The sequence below is a fragment of the Acanthopagrus latus genome, chromosome 17, assembly GCF_904848185.1.
Source record: "Acanthopagrus latus isolate v.2019 chromosome 17, fAcaLat1.1, whole genome shotgun sequence".
In the NCBI taxonomy this organism is placed as follows: Eukaryota; Metazoa; Chordata; class Actinopteri; order Spariformes; family Sparidae; genus Acanthopagrus; species Acanthopagrus latus.
In genome coordinates this window covers 13,913,686-13,928,989 of record NC_051055.1, presented here as the reverse complement: position 1 = coordinate 13,928,989, position 15,304 = coordinate 13,913,686, and the positions used below count along the sequence as shown (strand labels likewise).

The 15,304-nt window shown below is 40.1% G+C and overlaps 1 protein-coding gene across 1 annotated transcript in view; it reads left to right on the top strand.

The window, feature by feature from the left end:
• The window catches only part of col14a1a (collagen, type XIV, alpha 1a), a 133,659-nt gene that overhangs the window by 50,659 nt on the left and 67,696 nt on the right, over positions 1 to 15,304 (top strand). Inside the window, exons 20-25 of the mRNA XM_037075559.1 lie at positions 1,597 to 1,729; positions 3,571 to 3,693; positions 6,090 to 6,239; positions 10,017 to 10,133; positions 13,684 to 13,830; positions 14,891 to 14,965. Coding sequence (XP_036931454.1) covers positions 1,597 to 1,729; positions 3,571 to 3,693; positions 6,090 to 6,239; positions 10,017 to 10,133; positions 13,684 to 13,830; positions 14,891 to 14,965 — 745 coding nt within the window. The remainder of the gene's footprint in view (positions 1 to 1,596; positions 1,730 to 3,570; positions 3,694 to 6,089; positions 6,240 to 10,016; positions 10,134 to 13,683; positions 13,831 to 14,890; positions 14,966 to 15,304) is intronic.

Here is a 15,304-nt window from a genome sequence, read left to right as displayed (position 1 = left end):
GCCTGTCCTTGCCTTACCTGAATGCACCTTTCACTTTTTTTTGCTAAATGATACATTTATTACAATTATCTTAAGTTAGTTGACAAAACTAGCAAAACTCCAAATCCTAAGTCCACTTATTTGCTTATTATGGAGCTTTCAGCCTCATCACACAATCTTTACCAAGGTGACATAAAACTGTATACTCTCAGGCTTTCCATTGTTATGAGTAGGGATGTCATCAGTCAACCACTAAGAATATTTTTGACCATTTGCATAAGACACTGTCTGCTATCAGCTTTGCTAGAGGAGTGAAGAGGAGAGAAAAAGTTAAGAGTGCTAAATGAAGCTCAGTGTGGGAACATTTTCTCCAGCAAGGCAACAAAGCCAAATGTTATTAAGAACATTAAGAGCAAACAACCTGCCATATCTGAGGATGGCTCGCAGCCAAAGATCACGTTGCTGCTGCTAGAAGGAGAGAGCGTGATGCACCAGCCTGGGGGGGAAGCTGCAGACAAGCCAGCGTTAGCTCGGAAAAGCAACTGCTGCACAGCTCCCACAAACAGAAGCTAACTTCACAACTAACTGTAACTTCATCAGCGCTAACTGGGAGATGTAGTCATTTGTGCTCCTGTTTCCAGTGGTGGCACTGCAACAAAACAAAATCGGGTAATAAATCCAGTAATGCAAGACTAGCTTGCTCCTGACTCAGAGCTTGTCCTGTAAGATAACCTTGCAGTTGACACGGTGCGCTGGACCTCTTTGAATAAACATTGGACTAAAAGTAAAATGCATCTTGTATTTTACCTTATTTCACTTTTTTTTTTCTCTTAAAAATGAACCAGTTAGCTACGAGTTAATGGGTGTTGGGTTATCCAAAGCAAAATTAACTGAAACTCACATCCGTAGTTGGCTGAATGTATAAGCCAGTATGGCCAGTTAGACATCTACATTTCCATGGAAACCGAGCAAACTTCATGTGAAGTTAACTGTAAAGCTCTTCTGGGTTCAGTCCGGATTATAAAACGGCAACATCAGTATTGTCAAACCATGTGCCAAACGTGATTTTGAATAACATCTTTCTTTATATAAATGAATATGTTAGGAACTTAAACAAAGTTGCAGGGAGAGAACAAACTTCAGCACTGATAAGTGAAAATGTAGCAGTAATAGGGTTTTCACGGATCTTGTATGCCCCTCCGCTGGCCTCAACCGACTTTATTGACTTAACTGAAGTGAGCAGAATTCTTGAACAGTTGTGGTTCAACTCCCTAAGGTGTATGTAGCTTTTTGCAAGAACTTTCTGTTTCACCAAATCGAGCCTGGCTTTAAACTCCTTTGTGAAGAGCCACATATTCTGTTTGTAGTCTGGTATATGGTGCATGTTCCCCTTTGCATGTTTATGTGTGTGTGTGTGTCTGATCTGTATGGATGCCCTTTTTCTGTTTCCTAAGTCCCAAGTGAGCAGATGTCATCATTGCGTAAAAAGTCTCTGTTCTCTTACTCCTTCAAATGTGCCCTGAATGTCTATGATTGTGTGTGTGTGTGTGTGTGTGTGTGTGTGTGTGTGTGTGTGTGTGTGTGTGTGTGTGTGTGTGTGTGTGTGTGTGTGTGTAGGTGCTACTTCCTGGTGGTCAGAGGAGAGCAGTGCTTCAGCCTTTACTATCAGACACCCAGTACAAAGTGACAGTCACTCCAGTGTACGCTGACGGCCAAGACGGCATCAGTGCCTCTGCCCTGGGAACGACATGTAAGCCAACCACAACACTCACACACACACACACACACACACACACACAAACACACACACTGAATTATTAACCATCGGGGTCACCTCTTGGTTTCTCACATTTCATTATACACAGAAGCAGTTCCCAGTTTAGGAGCACATATCCGACACTACTGAAAGCTAATGAAATTGAATTTAATTGCAGTGCGCAGAATGTTCATTTGCATTGCATTAACTTCATGTTCATTTACGTTCCTGAAGGAATATGTAAATTAAAGCGATGACAAATAGTGATGCGTTCTTAATTGACTTAAAGAAGGCCGTTCATAATTACAGCCGCTCCTTCCATTAATGAGACGATTAGATTATTTTGCGCTAATTGATTTTCTCAACCATTCTCTTGATTAGCTCTTATGAGCAGCAGTGATTGTGTACTCGTTGTACGGAGAATTAAACATGACGTCTTTTTAGATGAGGGTGCAATAACTCTTCGTATTGAAAATAAAAACCTCTTCTCAGCTTGGAAAGCAGCATAGTGATAAATTATAGTCCAGGCCCACTTGATGTACAGAGGGACATGATTTTCTGTTTTTTTCCAGGGTCTCTAGGAATTGTCAGCCACGTCATAACTCAGATTCAATCCTGGCACTGTTAGTGTTACTATAATTCATATTTCACTGTTTATGGAAGATGATGTAAACAAACCGTATATCAACAAAGTTTATAGAGAGTTCCATGCCTAGTTGTTTTTAAATTATAAACAACAACACACAAAAGTCGTAAGTCATTTTAATGCTGGGTATCAAAGCTTAAAACTTTATGGTATTAACTGAAATATGCCTGAACTATCGAATAAAAAACTTTGAAGTACCAAAAGCTGGAAGGGCGTCAAATGTTCTATGATTGGTTCTTGTTGTCATGAAACAGTCTTGCCAGCGGTGCCACACTGATCAGCAGGAGGTGGTGGCATGCAAATACATGCTGCAGTGCACCAACAAAGACAACCAAATTATAAGACTGCAAGCAAGTAAACATGGATTTATGCAATGAAGGATTTATTTAAGGAAGCACTTGTGAATTGTCAACGAAAATGTTTTATGAGAAAAGCAGATGGACTCGACATGTCTGTCAGACTTCAAGGATGGACTGGGTAACACTGAATATAACTTTGGTTTGATGAAAAAAAACATACACATGGGCCCTTCAAGATCTTTATAGACAGGCAAAGTCCCTGCTCATCATCTCGCTCAATATATGTCAAAACACAAACATGACTATTTCTATCTCTCTCTCTCTCTCTCTCTCTCTCTCTCTCTCTCTCTCTATATATATATATATATATATATATATATATATATATATATATGTCATATGTCAAGGTGACAGTCACAACAAGTCTTGCTTAATTTACAGCCACATTTAAATGAAAGGAGAGTTAATCAGTTCTGTGAGCTAGCTAATATATGGGACTGGCACTAATTGGTTTCAGTTATGGGCTTTTTATGAGCGTTAAGCGAGACAACATCATTTGCATGGCTGTTGGATGTGTCTGTTTGTACTTGGTAAGTTTTATGACGAAGTGCAAATCTTTAAATGGAATTTAAATGAAATTTGTCCTTTGCTATTAACTACCACACATATTTTTCTGAATTAAGGCCCCGGGGGTGTGACTTCCTACTGGGGAAAATTCCAGCCCAGATTACACACATGCACACACATGGCCCACTGACATGCTGTTATTGGAGGATATGTTACAGTGATAGGGCACCTCTCCGATGCCCCAGGCCATGCATGACTTGAGCCACAAGTTAAGTTAGTTTCCAAGCAGGTTGTGTATTCTCAACATGTCTGTGTCTTTGCAGTGCCCCTCTTGTCTCCTGGAAACCTGCGCGTGTCAGAGGAGTGGTACAACCGCTTCAGGGTCACTTGGGATCCACCTCAGTCTCCTACAGTGGGTTACAGGATTGTCTACCAGCCCATCTATGGTACACACACACACACACACACACACACACACACACACACACACACACACACACACACACACACACACACACACACACACACACACACACACACACACACACACACACTCAGATTTTACTCATCTTCCTTGTGATGGTTTATGTGAACATGAGCACACATTTGCTTAATTATTTTACACAACAGTGCTCAAATGTACCTTCAAGGATACTTTAGTGCACGCACACACATACGCTGAAATATTGCCAGACTTAGACACAGGCTCCTCCAAACATACTAATCTGCTTGTTATGGGAGGACCCACGAACAAAGACAATGTGCCGCCGCTAAAAAACCAACTGCTCACAGGTTGTTTTTGCTCTCCCGATAGTGACTTCTTAGTTTTCCTTTTTAACAAGAAGCTCGAGGCTCGGAGGGAAATGTCAGCGATCTGAGCTGAAATAAGACAGCAACCTTTCGTGTTTGTTTATTGTCTTGGAGCATCATCAAACACCCATTTTCACTGTTCTGCTGCTTCTCTGCTGCTAATTGTTTCATCCTTCCAAGACAAGGCTTTAGTTTTTATAGTTACCGTGTCTGTTTTTAGTCATCTTAACACAATTACTGTGTCTCTGCAGATCCAGCTTCATGCAGACAGGCTGCATTAATCTAAGTTTAGGAAATAAATTTCATCACGCCGCTGTTTTCACTGTGAGAGTCATGGACGGTAGTAAAGTGTCTGTGTGTGCAAATGCCGTCACTCGCACAGACATTTACAGCTACAGTATAGTTAAATGTAACCTTAAGACCACTTATGTAGAAAATACAAAAAAAATGCATCTGTAACCTCCAGACACAGACATAAAGACACACACACCCAGTCTGTCTCCTTTCAAAGAGTGTTCCAGTGGGTGGTGTGTTGTAAAGATAATTGCAGCTCCTCCTTTATTTATCTGTTTTCTATTTCTTACTCCTGCACAAGCTTTGTTTGTGTCTGGAATTCATTTAATGCGTGCAGGATTGTTGTAAATCACTTAGTAGTACTTGTTTAGAAAAGCTGCACTGACAAAGTTTGTTATTATATCTTAGTTGTAATTTCGTGGCCTACATGAGTGCGTGTATTGCAGTTAAGAACGATGACTGTGACAGATTCACGACTCAGACTTTTTAGGCATTTTTAAACACATTAGTTTCTTGATTTTAGACAGAGGTGGACAAAAGCAGTGACTCATTTTATTCATGGAAACTGTTGGTTTTGATGGCTGAAATGAGCTAATTAAGCCAGTCATAACATTACCTCTGAGTCTTCTGGCTGACTTTTTAATGTCGCCAGGTGACTGGTTTTACAACAAGAATAATTTAAAAAGGCTCTAAAATTTGTACTTTACGGCTACATGCAATGTGTTAAAATCAAGAACGTTTTATTACATCCGACAGTGATGGAGGTGGAGACCTGCTGCTCAGTGGCATTTTGAAGCCATAAAAGCTTGACTTCCTGGGTGTAAAATGACAGTGGAACGTGTAATTCCCCAGGGAGTGTGACATGCAAAAATATGTATCCACCGTTTTACATATGCTTCTTCACAATTTAAGCTTATGGGCAAAAAGTCTTTTTGGGCCGCAATGCATCACGTGACGAGGTAATTACGTAGATCGGCCACTACAAAAATTGGCCTCAATGTTGGGCGCTCATCCTGGGGGCTTTGTCAAAATGCTAAGGCTGAAAAAGCATGTCTCAGACCTCAACATCCTCACCTGTTGATGATCAGTGTAGAAAACAGCAATATAGAGATGAACATAGTTCTTTTATTGCAGTGTAAAGCTAGTTATTTGGTGTATTATAAGGGATTTTCACCCCCATTACAACAGGGACACCTGCCTGAAGTTGTGTCTTTAATAGAGGACACATTTGTCTCGAGCAGTGGTTAAAACAGTAAATACTCTTGCATCCCGCTGTATTAATGTAGGATTTGGCAATAAACACATTAAATTTCCTATAAATTCTTTACAAAGTCCCCCGTTACTCCGTGTATATTAAAAACTGTTATTATGCAGTTGCAGAACCAGGAAGTTTTTGGTTTTCACCACAAGTAACTTAATATGACTGCTGAAACAGCTGAAAACAAACATGATGAAACAGTGAAATAAAGCAGATATTTGAAGGTACAAACAGGGCCGCAGGAGAGCAACTAATCTTCAAACCTCAGCGATTCAGTTAGAAGCTACAAATACTGAGAGCTGAATACACAGACAAGTTTAAACATCTTTCTCTCTCTGGTCTCCTGCACAAACATACACACTTTTAAAGGGGTAAACGGGGGCTTGATTGTGGTCACAAAATGTCACCGGTACCACATAACTCTCCTCACCTTCTTGTGTGTGTCCTGCCTGTCTGCGCTCATGTGTGTTTCTTTCTCAGTTCCAGGTCCAGCCCTGGACACAACAGCTGGTGAAGATGTGAACTCCATGCTCCTCCTGAATCTACAAAGTGGGACGGAGTACAGTGTGCAAGTGACAGCCTCCTACCCTACAGGACAAAGTGAACCACTGCTAGTGAACGCCAAAACATGTAAGCCTTCTTATTCTGCACCTGCAAAGATCAGTCATACTTCTTTCTAAAAGACAGTGTTAAATGGTGGATGTGATTTGTGTTTGGAAAGACAACAATAGCAATAAACTTTATCCAGAAGTTATAGATATTAGTGCACTGAACAGGTAGACTTCGCTGGGAATTTAATAGTTGTAAATGATCCAAAGCATGAATAACGTAAGCGGCAGCATCAATAATACCACTTGAAAATGTGAGGCGCATTATCCGTTTCCACTTGATGAAGTTTTTTGAGTCTACTCTTGCCACAAACTGCGACAATTAGAAGGAGGAGGCAGAAGCAGCAGCTGCAGATAAGCAAACCAGTTAAAGAGGAATGGAAAACATGCATGTTAACTACCTGCTGATACCATCCACTCTTCCACTGAGACTTTAGCAAACAGACAGATGGACAGAAGGAAAGTAAGCCAGTAAGAACAAGCCTTTTTGCATACAGATTTGGTATCAGTAGGTGCAGTAAGAACTAATGCAGGTTTTTACATTGCTTTGGTCTAAAACAGAGATGAACTGTTGATAGAGGGAGAGAGAAAAAGTAAAGTGTATGCTTTGTGGCTGTTTGCATGTGTTTCCTTTAAACCCGTTTCTCAGAATATTGCTCCGACACCATCAGTCACCAAACATTTATGTTGTATCTTTCTGCCCTCCTGTGAAAACCGCTGCATCATCCCTGACTTTAAAACAGACTGTTGTCTTATGGGCTTACTGTCTGATTGGCCAGAAGGGAGCATCGAATTGGAAGAAAACAAACATATTCTAATTTTAATAGCTCATGAATTTCTAATGCACAGAGCAAAAAGAGATTTGCACTTTTTTTTTCTTTCCGAGAAAAATGTTGAAAAAATGAAACGCAAAGATTATATGTGACGTGATTAATGGATTTATACATAATCAACAATTAAAGGGGATTGCTTTTGATACACAGATTATTATCAGTCTGTGCTGCAGTGGTGTGCCATCCTTCATTTTCGCTTTAATCCTCCCCCTGTTGGATGAGTGACAACTCCCTCACGCCTTCCTGTCTCTATAAAGCTCTCATAATGAAAGGCATGACATGTAGATTTATCAGCCTGCCATATTTAAACTTTACACTCTGTCTCTGGGGTGGCTCTTCAGGATGGTATCTCTACTGAAGACTCTTTGGTCTTTGCCTTATTTCTGCACACAGTACAAATTATACATGATATATACTGTATTAATAACTTTATCTACATGTTTTAGATTTTTGACACTTATCTAGTCTCATTTGTGCATATTATGTGTCACGTTTTATGTATGTATGTTGGCGATGGGGACTACTCGCTAAATATTTAGCAGAATACTTTCTATCAGTTTTTCACAGCATGATCCATTTTCAGATGCATCACATTTTCCCATATTACGCAGGGCCTTTCGTTAAATTCATTTTCCGTATTTGTATCCTACAGTGGAGGAAGTGATTTATTAAAGGGGACACGTTCAGTCATTTGTCATTCTAATAAGGGGGGATGCAGTAACATATTTCCCCGGATTCACTGCATATATTGTAGCCGTACCATGGGAGCCAACTGGCATGTTTGCATCAATAAATTACACATGCTAGCATGCTGCACACAAAAATTGTAATTTGTATCTGGGGGACCATTGAATGAAATGAAACTTGTTCCCCTCAAATGAAGTTTTATGTAGTTTGTATTGAGGTGCTGGTCCTTCAGCTGCACAGTAGAAATGAGTTATTCTCGGGACCACTGAAGGCTTCTCAGTCAAGCTGGTCTCGAGAAATTTGGTAGGATTAGCACACCGTCGTAAAATGGAAATGATATGTTGTTTTTTCACAGAGAGTATGTGAAGTTTGACTGTGAAAGGATTACATGACAAGAAACAGGCAGAAGTAGAAAAAAAAACAAATACCGTAGTGGAAACAATGTCAGTGTGTGGAGGTGGAGAAGGCAGATGGATGCAACCATTTGGCTGGTAACTTCAGCTCTCACGCACACCCTGTCTGACACACACCCTCAGACGACTGCAGTATTTCCATACGGTTCACCATTTCCTTTTGACCTTTCACTGATTAAAATGATGACCACATCCTCACTTCTGTCTTTTGTTTGCCCTTTTTATCCCCCTCATTTGCTTTCTTTTTCCTAGTTTTCTTGTATTTCTTCCATGTTTAAAAAAAGCTTTGTAAACTTCCTCTTAAGCCTGGAAGTAGAAGCCCGTTTTAGTCTGCTCATAGACGTGTGCTGATTATTACTGCAGACAGGCGTCTCTCATACATCTCTGCCAACAGCAACACTGACAAGGTCATCCCAAAACAAAAGTGTGTGCCCAGCGTTGCTGACGAGTTGCAGTCAACAGTGTCTTTGGGGCAGCTAATGAAACATTTCAGAAGTTTTGATGGCCAACCTTTGCACTCTTGGCAGTTGAGGCCAAAAACATCATGTTGGTCATGAGCATGGTCATTCGTATGGGAAAAACTGCCAGCCGAGTTCGTCTCCTTCTACACATGAGCACAAGTGCATTTTTGTGCATTAAGTGCTTTATGTCCATATTCATGCTTTGACATGTGCAATTTGCATATCTTTGTAAGAGGTAGAATTTAGTTTTTATCTTTGCATATTATTGATTCGAATGATGTGTTGTCATATGCATTATTCACTAGTATTTAAAATAAGGCACCTGCCATATGGCCCCAGCACAGAATATCCATTTACTGGCGCAAGAGCCAAGTTTATTTTATACATCAGCAAATTCTGTTAACAAGGGGGGGAAGAACGAGGGTGAGAAAGAGAGAGGGAGCCAGAGAGTGGCTCCCGGGAGGTGTGCTTGCTTATGTTACACAGAGATCTCACTACCGATCAAGCTACAGATATTTAAATTGCGCTTGGTGTTTTGCATTTTGCTGCATCATGCCTCATTGTTACTCCAAAAGACCATTAAACATCAAGCCTTACTAATTTTGCTGCTTTATGATTTGTTCTAACATCTACCCAGCAGAATGTTGTTTCTACCATTTACACAGTTAGTATGGATGTCACACAGTTCATTTTTCAGCTATTAGAAGACAAAAGAAGAAATATTCAAGTGCCACTTTGGCCTTAACCCAAACTAAATGCAGAGTCCTCACTCTGAGAGTTCTACAAAACTTTTCACACTATTGTCAGAGTTTTAGTTATTAAGTATTTACCATATGATGGCATAGTCACTATAACCAAAATAGTTTACTTTATGATATAACTCTGCAAAATGAGTCCCAATGCCACTGACAGACTTGGCAGCACCATGAAATAGGTGCAAAGCATCCTTAATTAATATAGTTTGGTGCAGACTTTAAGTGGTCTATAGCTGGACATAAATCCAGCTAGAGCACTATGTGGGCGGGTGTTTGAGCCTGTCCTAGTCGGTGCCCTGGGTCGTCTGGTGGGTGGAGGAAAGTTCTTGCTACGCAAGTGACGGAGACAGTTAGAACAAATAATGGTTAGAGTTAAGTTAAGTTTTGGTTCAGTTTATAGGTCGATGAAAACATTCTACAGTTTGTAAGAAACTGTTAATCTGTCACTTGATAGATTCAGTCATTAAAGGCAGTTCTTTGAGATATGTCTTATGCACACTGTACAGAAATCTATGACAAGGTCTATGAGAGTGTGTTGTGCGCATTGAGTTTTCACTGAGTCTTGAAATCTCATGAAACAGAATCTGTGAAAAACAATGCTGAGTGTATCTTTCTCTGCCTCTCCATGTTTCCGTCTCCCTGATCTCTAGTGTTCCTCGGCGTCTCTGGCTTGTCAACCTACCAAGTTCGCCCCAACAGCATGTGTGTCCAATGGCAGCCTGTTCTTCAGGCCACATTGTACAAGGTTTCCATACAGTCGACACTCAGTAAGTACAAACTGCTATTGCTAATGAGATTGTACGGCTTTGCAGCAGTATTTGTTTATCCTTACGTTTCGGATTATTTTTTTTCTCTTCCTTTGACAGCAGCGACTCATTCTAAGCAGACTGAATTACCTGCTCTGAATTTCAAATGTATTTTAACTTGTTGAAATGTGGTCTGAATCACGCATTTTAACTGCCGTTTAAAAATCATCTCCAAGCGTATAATTTCAATTCAGTTTCAGTTCAGACAGGCAGTAGTCTTAGAGCGCATACAACGCACACGCACATACACACAGTAAACTGTAAGCTGCTCACCTGCCGTCATCCCTACATATCTGAGCCTTCCACGCTGTGAGAAACAAGTCACATGCCAGCTGTCCAGTCAGTAAATCAAAAGTTCTTACTGTATAATAATAGCTGATGATATTTTGTAAGGTGGCTGGATTGAACTCCGTGTTCAGGAAATGTTTCCTAATAGATTTATAGTCTGTCCCTGTGAAAATGTCCCCTCTGTTTATTCTGTTTGGTCAGCTCAGGAGTCTCTCTGGATGTGTATTATGGTTACACATACTCACCTATTGATATGAGCCTCTGAGGAAATAAGTGTTAAATATTTCTGTCATTTTCACATGACAGGGGTTGAAATTGTAGATGAAATTCATAAATCTTCATAAGTTTGCAGAATGGAAAGGAGACATGATAGGCTCTCCCCATTAAACGACACGGGAGGAGGCCACTCTGAGAATGTCTCATGTCATCGCGTCAGAAATATAACACAGAGTATGACCTTAGGGAAGCCGTTTAACGCAAAGCTCACTCAGTTATAAAAAGACAAGAAGAAAAGGAGGGGACAGAGAAAGGAGCTATTCAAAACTAAGACAGAAACTAGCAAATATATCTCTCTACCAAAATCTGTTTTATTAAAAAAACAAACAAAAAAAAAACAAAAAAAAAAACAATGTCTAAAATACAGTAACCTTAATAAAACCACTATTCAAGTTGTCCTTCAGGGGAGTATTTTGAAGCCAGTCCACTCTCAGCGAACAACTTAAAGTTCAAGTTTATTTTTATTTGTCCTCAGAGGGCTGTTGGTTGTTCAGCACAGGATCATATAAAAAGACTACAGTATTAAACACATTCTGACATATTCTTGATATTTTTCAGAGAAGTAGAGATATCACTTGTCATAGCTGTCTTTCACTGCGTTTGCTCACACTGTGCAGGCGCCTATAGAAATATATCATTTCTTTATTGTAATGACAGCTTATGTTAAAAGGCCTCATTGGAAGCAGAACCAGATGCTGCGTTAATAGGGTTCCTTCTGAAATGACAACGAGAAAAAGATGCATGGTTACAGAATGGGATGTAAGTCTTTTGTCTCAGTTGATATTAAATTGAACTACTTCCTGCATCAGTAGATATGATTTTTTACAGAATGATAGCTCTGTGGCAAAAAAAAAAAAAAAAAAAAAGTGACCACCTCATTCATTTGAGTGAGACCACTGTGCTAATGCCATAGCACATCATGTCACGGACAGCTCTGGAACAAAACAGGACAGTGTGGAAGTGTTTTGGCTGTAGTTTTCCTGTTCTATCCTGAATTATTTTAAATGTGTTACTTCTAAAAAGAGACTAGTTAGAAACATTTTGACATTTTGGAAAATCTATTCATTTGTTGTCATGCCGAGGGTTAGTTGAAAAGATCGATGCCACTTATGTTTATATGCTAAAAATGATATTTGTAGTCTTTCTTTCTTTGTTAATAAATTTAAAAGTGACAGTGTACAGATCAAACAAACGCTAAACAACTTTAACACAATATAGCTTCAAGCCAAGTCCATTTGTACTCTTTCCTATTTGTACTCAGAGCAGAGAAACAACACAATAACAAACTTTTTCAGAGATGAAGTGTTCCGTTGATCTGTAGCACTGTATTAAGCTAAGCTTCAGCTAATAAGTATCAACCTTAGCTTAGTCCGAGAAGTTACAGCAGCTAGCCATGAGATAATTACAGAATCTAACTCCCAGTGAATAAAATATAATGTTTATAAGTCAAATTTAGAGGCAGATGTTTCTTGTGTTTTTTCCTTTTAGAAAGTCTAATTATTTCCCACTGCTGGAGATGTTTACGCTAATGAAGCTAATCACCATACTAGTGACATAGGCCTATAAAAACATATAAAATATATTAATTTTAAATAATGGAATTTCTTCCGATAAATGCTTTTCATTCATAATTTCAATCTTTTTTGCATCCGTCTTTGTAAGCTTACAGAAGGATAAGCAGGATGTTGAAGTCTCAGGCAGGTTGGCTAGTCATATCAGGAAAAACAGTTGTGAGTAATGAAATAAACAACCCTGTTCCACTTTGCCGTGTCAGAGAGGCAGCATGCACAGTATTAGTGCAGTGACAGTGCAACACCTGAATTGAATGCAGCTGTTAATGGATTTTCATGACAGAGTTCCTGTAGATGTTTGGAAATTAGTGTTGATTAAAATAAATGGGAGTGTTGGCTGGTAAACGTAGAGATTAGAGACATGGAAAAATTCACTTCTGCTTGAAGTGATGAGTGTACACCATTTATTGCTTTTAATGTCAGAACTCAAGACAGAGAAAACATGGGGGAAGATGCGTCTCTTCCATCTTCCTTTCCTCCCATACTTTTCTATTTATTCGTCCGTCCCTCCTGCCTGATCAGCGACTAGATATTCTAGCTGGTGTTCAGAGATTTGACTTAATTCTAGCAGAGTTAACCAGCTGCTTCAACACCTTCTCAGATGGGAAAGTGCAGCCTCTCTATGACAGCTGTTTCCCTAAACTTTATTATCTATGGCTGTTTTCCTGAACGGAGGAGGAGCTAATTTGTCACTCTGCAAGACGAGAGACACGTTAGGAAATAGAATTAGACTAATGAAACTGACAAATGGTGGCTATTAGTGCGCGTGTATGTGCGCACTTCCAGTTTCCAGTCTGTCCTTTTTTGGGTGACGGCATAAATTCTCAATCTTTTTTCTTGCTTTGCTGTCTGCTTTCTGAAGGAAATTCACAAGAGAATCAATAATGTTATTCTTTTCATTTTTTCTGTGGATATAATTACATTTTTCCAACAGTGATTTTATATAACTGCAGATATAGTTACCTCAGGTGGTCTTCAACAAACTGACTTTAGAATGATGATATTTGCCTCTGTGACTCTAAAATCATGTGTTGATATTAGCATGGTAGGAAAGATCACGCACTCAAAATGTCATGACCATGTCTGTGCAGACTTGGCAATTAACTTCTATTGGGCCCTTGAGCAAGGCACTTAGCTACCTGATTGCTTCAATAAAGCTGCTTAGGATCCAACTCTGAAAGAGAGCGATTGGACTTAGCAGCTCCCAGGCTTTAATCCGTTGCAGAACATGGTTGAAATTAACCAAACGTGCTCCATAAATACAGTTAATTTGAAACAGGAGCTTTAGAGGAATTGAAACTCGTTAGGATTTTATTATTGTTGACCTGAACTTCAGTCATTGCAAGTCATTTTTTTGTTTTGCTGTTCACTTGCAGACAGTCAGAAGCAGGAAGTGAGCCTGGGTGGCGGTGCTTCCCGACAGTGCTTCTATGATCTCACTCCCAGCAGCCAATACCAGATCAGTGTTCACACGCAGTTGCAGGAAATGGAAGGACCTTCTGTCTCCGTCACTGACATGACAAGTATGTTGCAAATGTTTCATATTCCTCCCAAATTTATTTGAGTTTCTTCAGATTTATTTTCATTTCTCATCAATATAATAAAGAGGTTGACTAACCCTTTTGTCCTCATGTTTGTTTGACCCATTTCTCGTCTTGTCCTCTATTTTTCCATCTGCCTCCTCTGTAGCCAAGCTGTTTCAGCCCCGCAACTTTCTGTTCTACAGTTTCTTTTTTTTTTTTGGCTCTCACTTTCTGTCCTCTCTTTGTCTGAGAAGACAGTGGCATCAACTACTATAATGAGGTGGTCCTCTGACATGGATCACTCCTGAGCTCCACAGTTTCTTTTGTTCACTGGTATTTGCCACAATCACAGACCAACAAAGATGCTCAAACAGCAAAGTTAATAATTCAGTTAAACATATTGTTTATCCATAATCACTTCTTTAACCATCAAGTTAATGTGGAGGCTGAGGAGGCGTTTGTCGAGATCATTTAATCTACTTTCATGAAGTATGTGCCCGTTCTGTGGGAAGTCATTGATGTTTCCAAGATGATTTACTTGCTGTACTCTGTTGTGACAGAACCCACTTCTTCTGCTAAGTAATTGGCTTCGCAGAGAGGCATACCTTTACCTGGGGCTGTTTTGACTCTAAGAAAATAACCTCTGGACAGACTACTAATGAAAAAATGTACTGTTCTGTCCCTAACTTATAGAAGGAAAGAAAGAGAGAGCGATATAAAGAAAGTTGAGAGATAAACTCTGATTGCCCCAACAGTATGACTGAAATATAGACCAAACGAAACACAGCAGCTGGATTCCTCATTTACACAGGTTGTAAATACAGACCGCAAAAGACATATTTTCTCAGTAAAGCTCCAGAACTTGGGAGGAAGAAGAGGATTAGGAAACTTTCAGCTTAATAGAAACAGGCGACTGCTGTCTCTCATTGTGTCAGCTTATTGACTGTGTGTGTGCGAGCGTGTGTGTGGTCGGCAGATAAACCCGATGATGGTGCCACTTGTCACTGCCATCACGATCGATGACCTTGTCTTGTTTGCTTGTGTCTGTGTGTGTGTCCAGTGCCAGCACCAACTCAAGCCCCGACTGAACCCCCGACCACAGAGCCCCCTCCCACCATCCCGCCTGCTAAAGAGGGTGAGCAAGAAGCCTGACACCCACACACACCCACACATATACACACACATTTACATTAGCAGAAGCTTTTGTCCAAAGCAACTTACAGTAATTCATACATAGATTCATACACTGATGGCGGTGGCTGCCATGCAAGATGCCGACCGGCACATCAGGAGCAGTTTGGGGTTCAGTATCTTGCCCAAGGACACTTTGACATGCAGGCCAGGGGAATCAATCAAGCGACCTTCTGACAGCAAGACGCTAGTTCTACCCCTGAGTCACAGCCCTCCCTACTCTCAAATTATTACCACCACACCAGATTTTGAAAGATGAATGTTTAATTGGGTAACTTTGTGA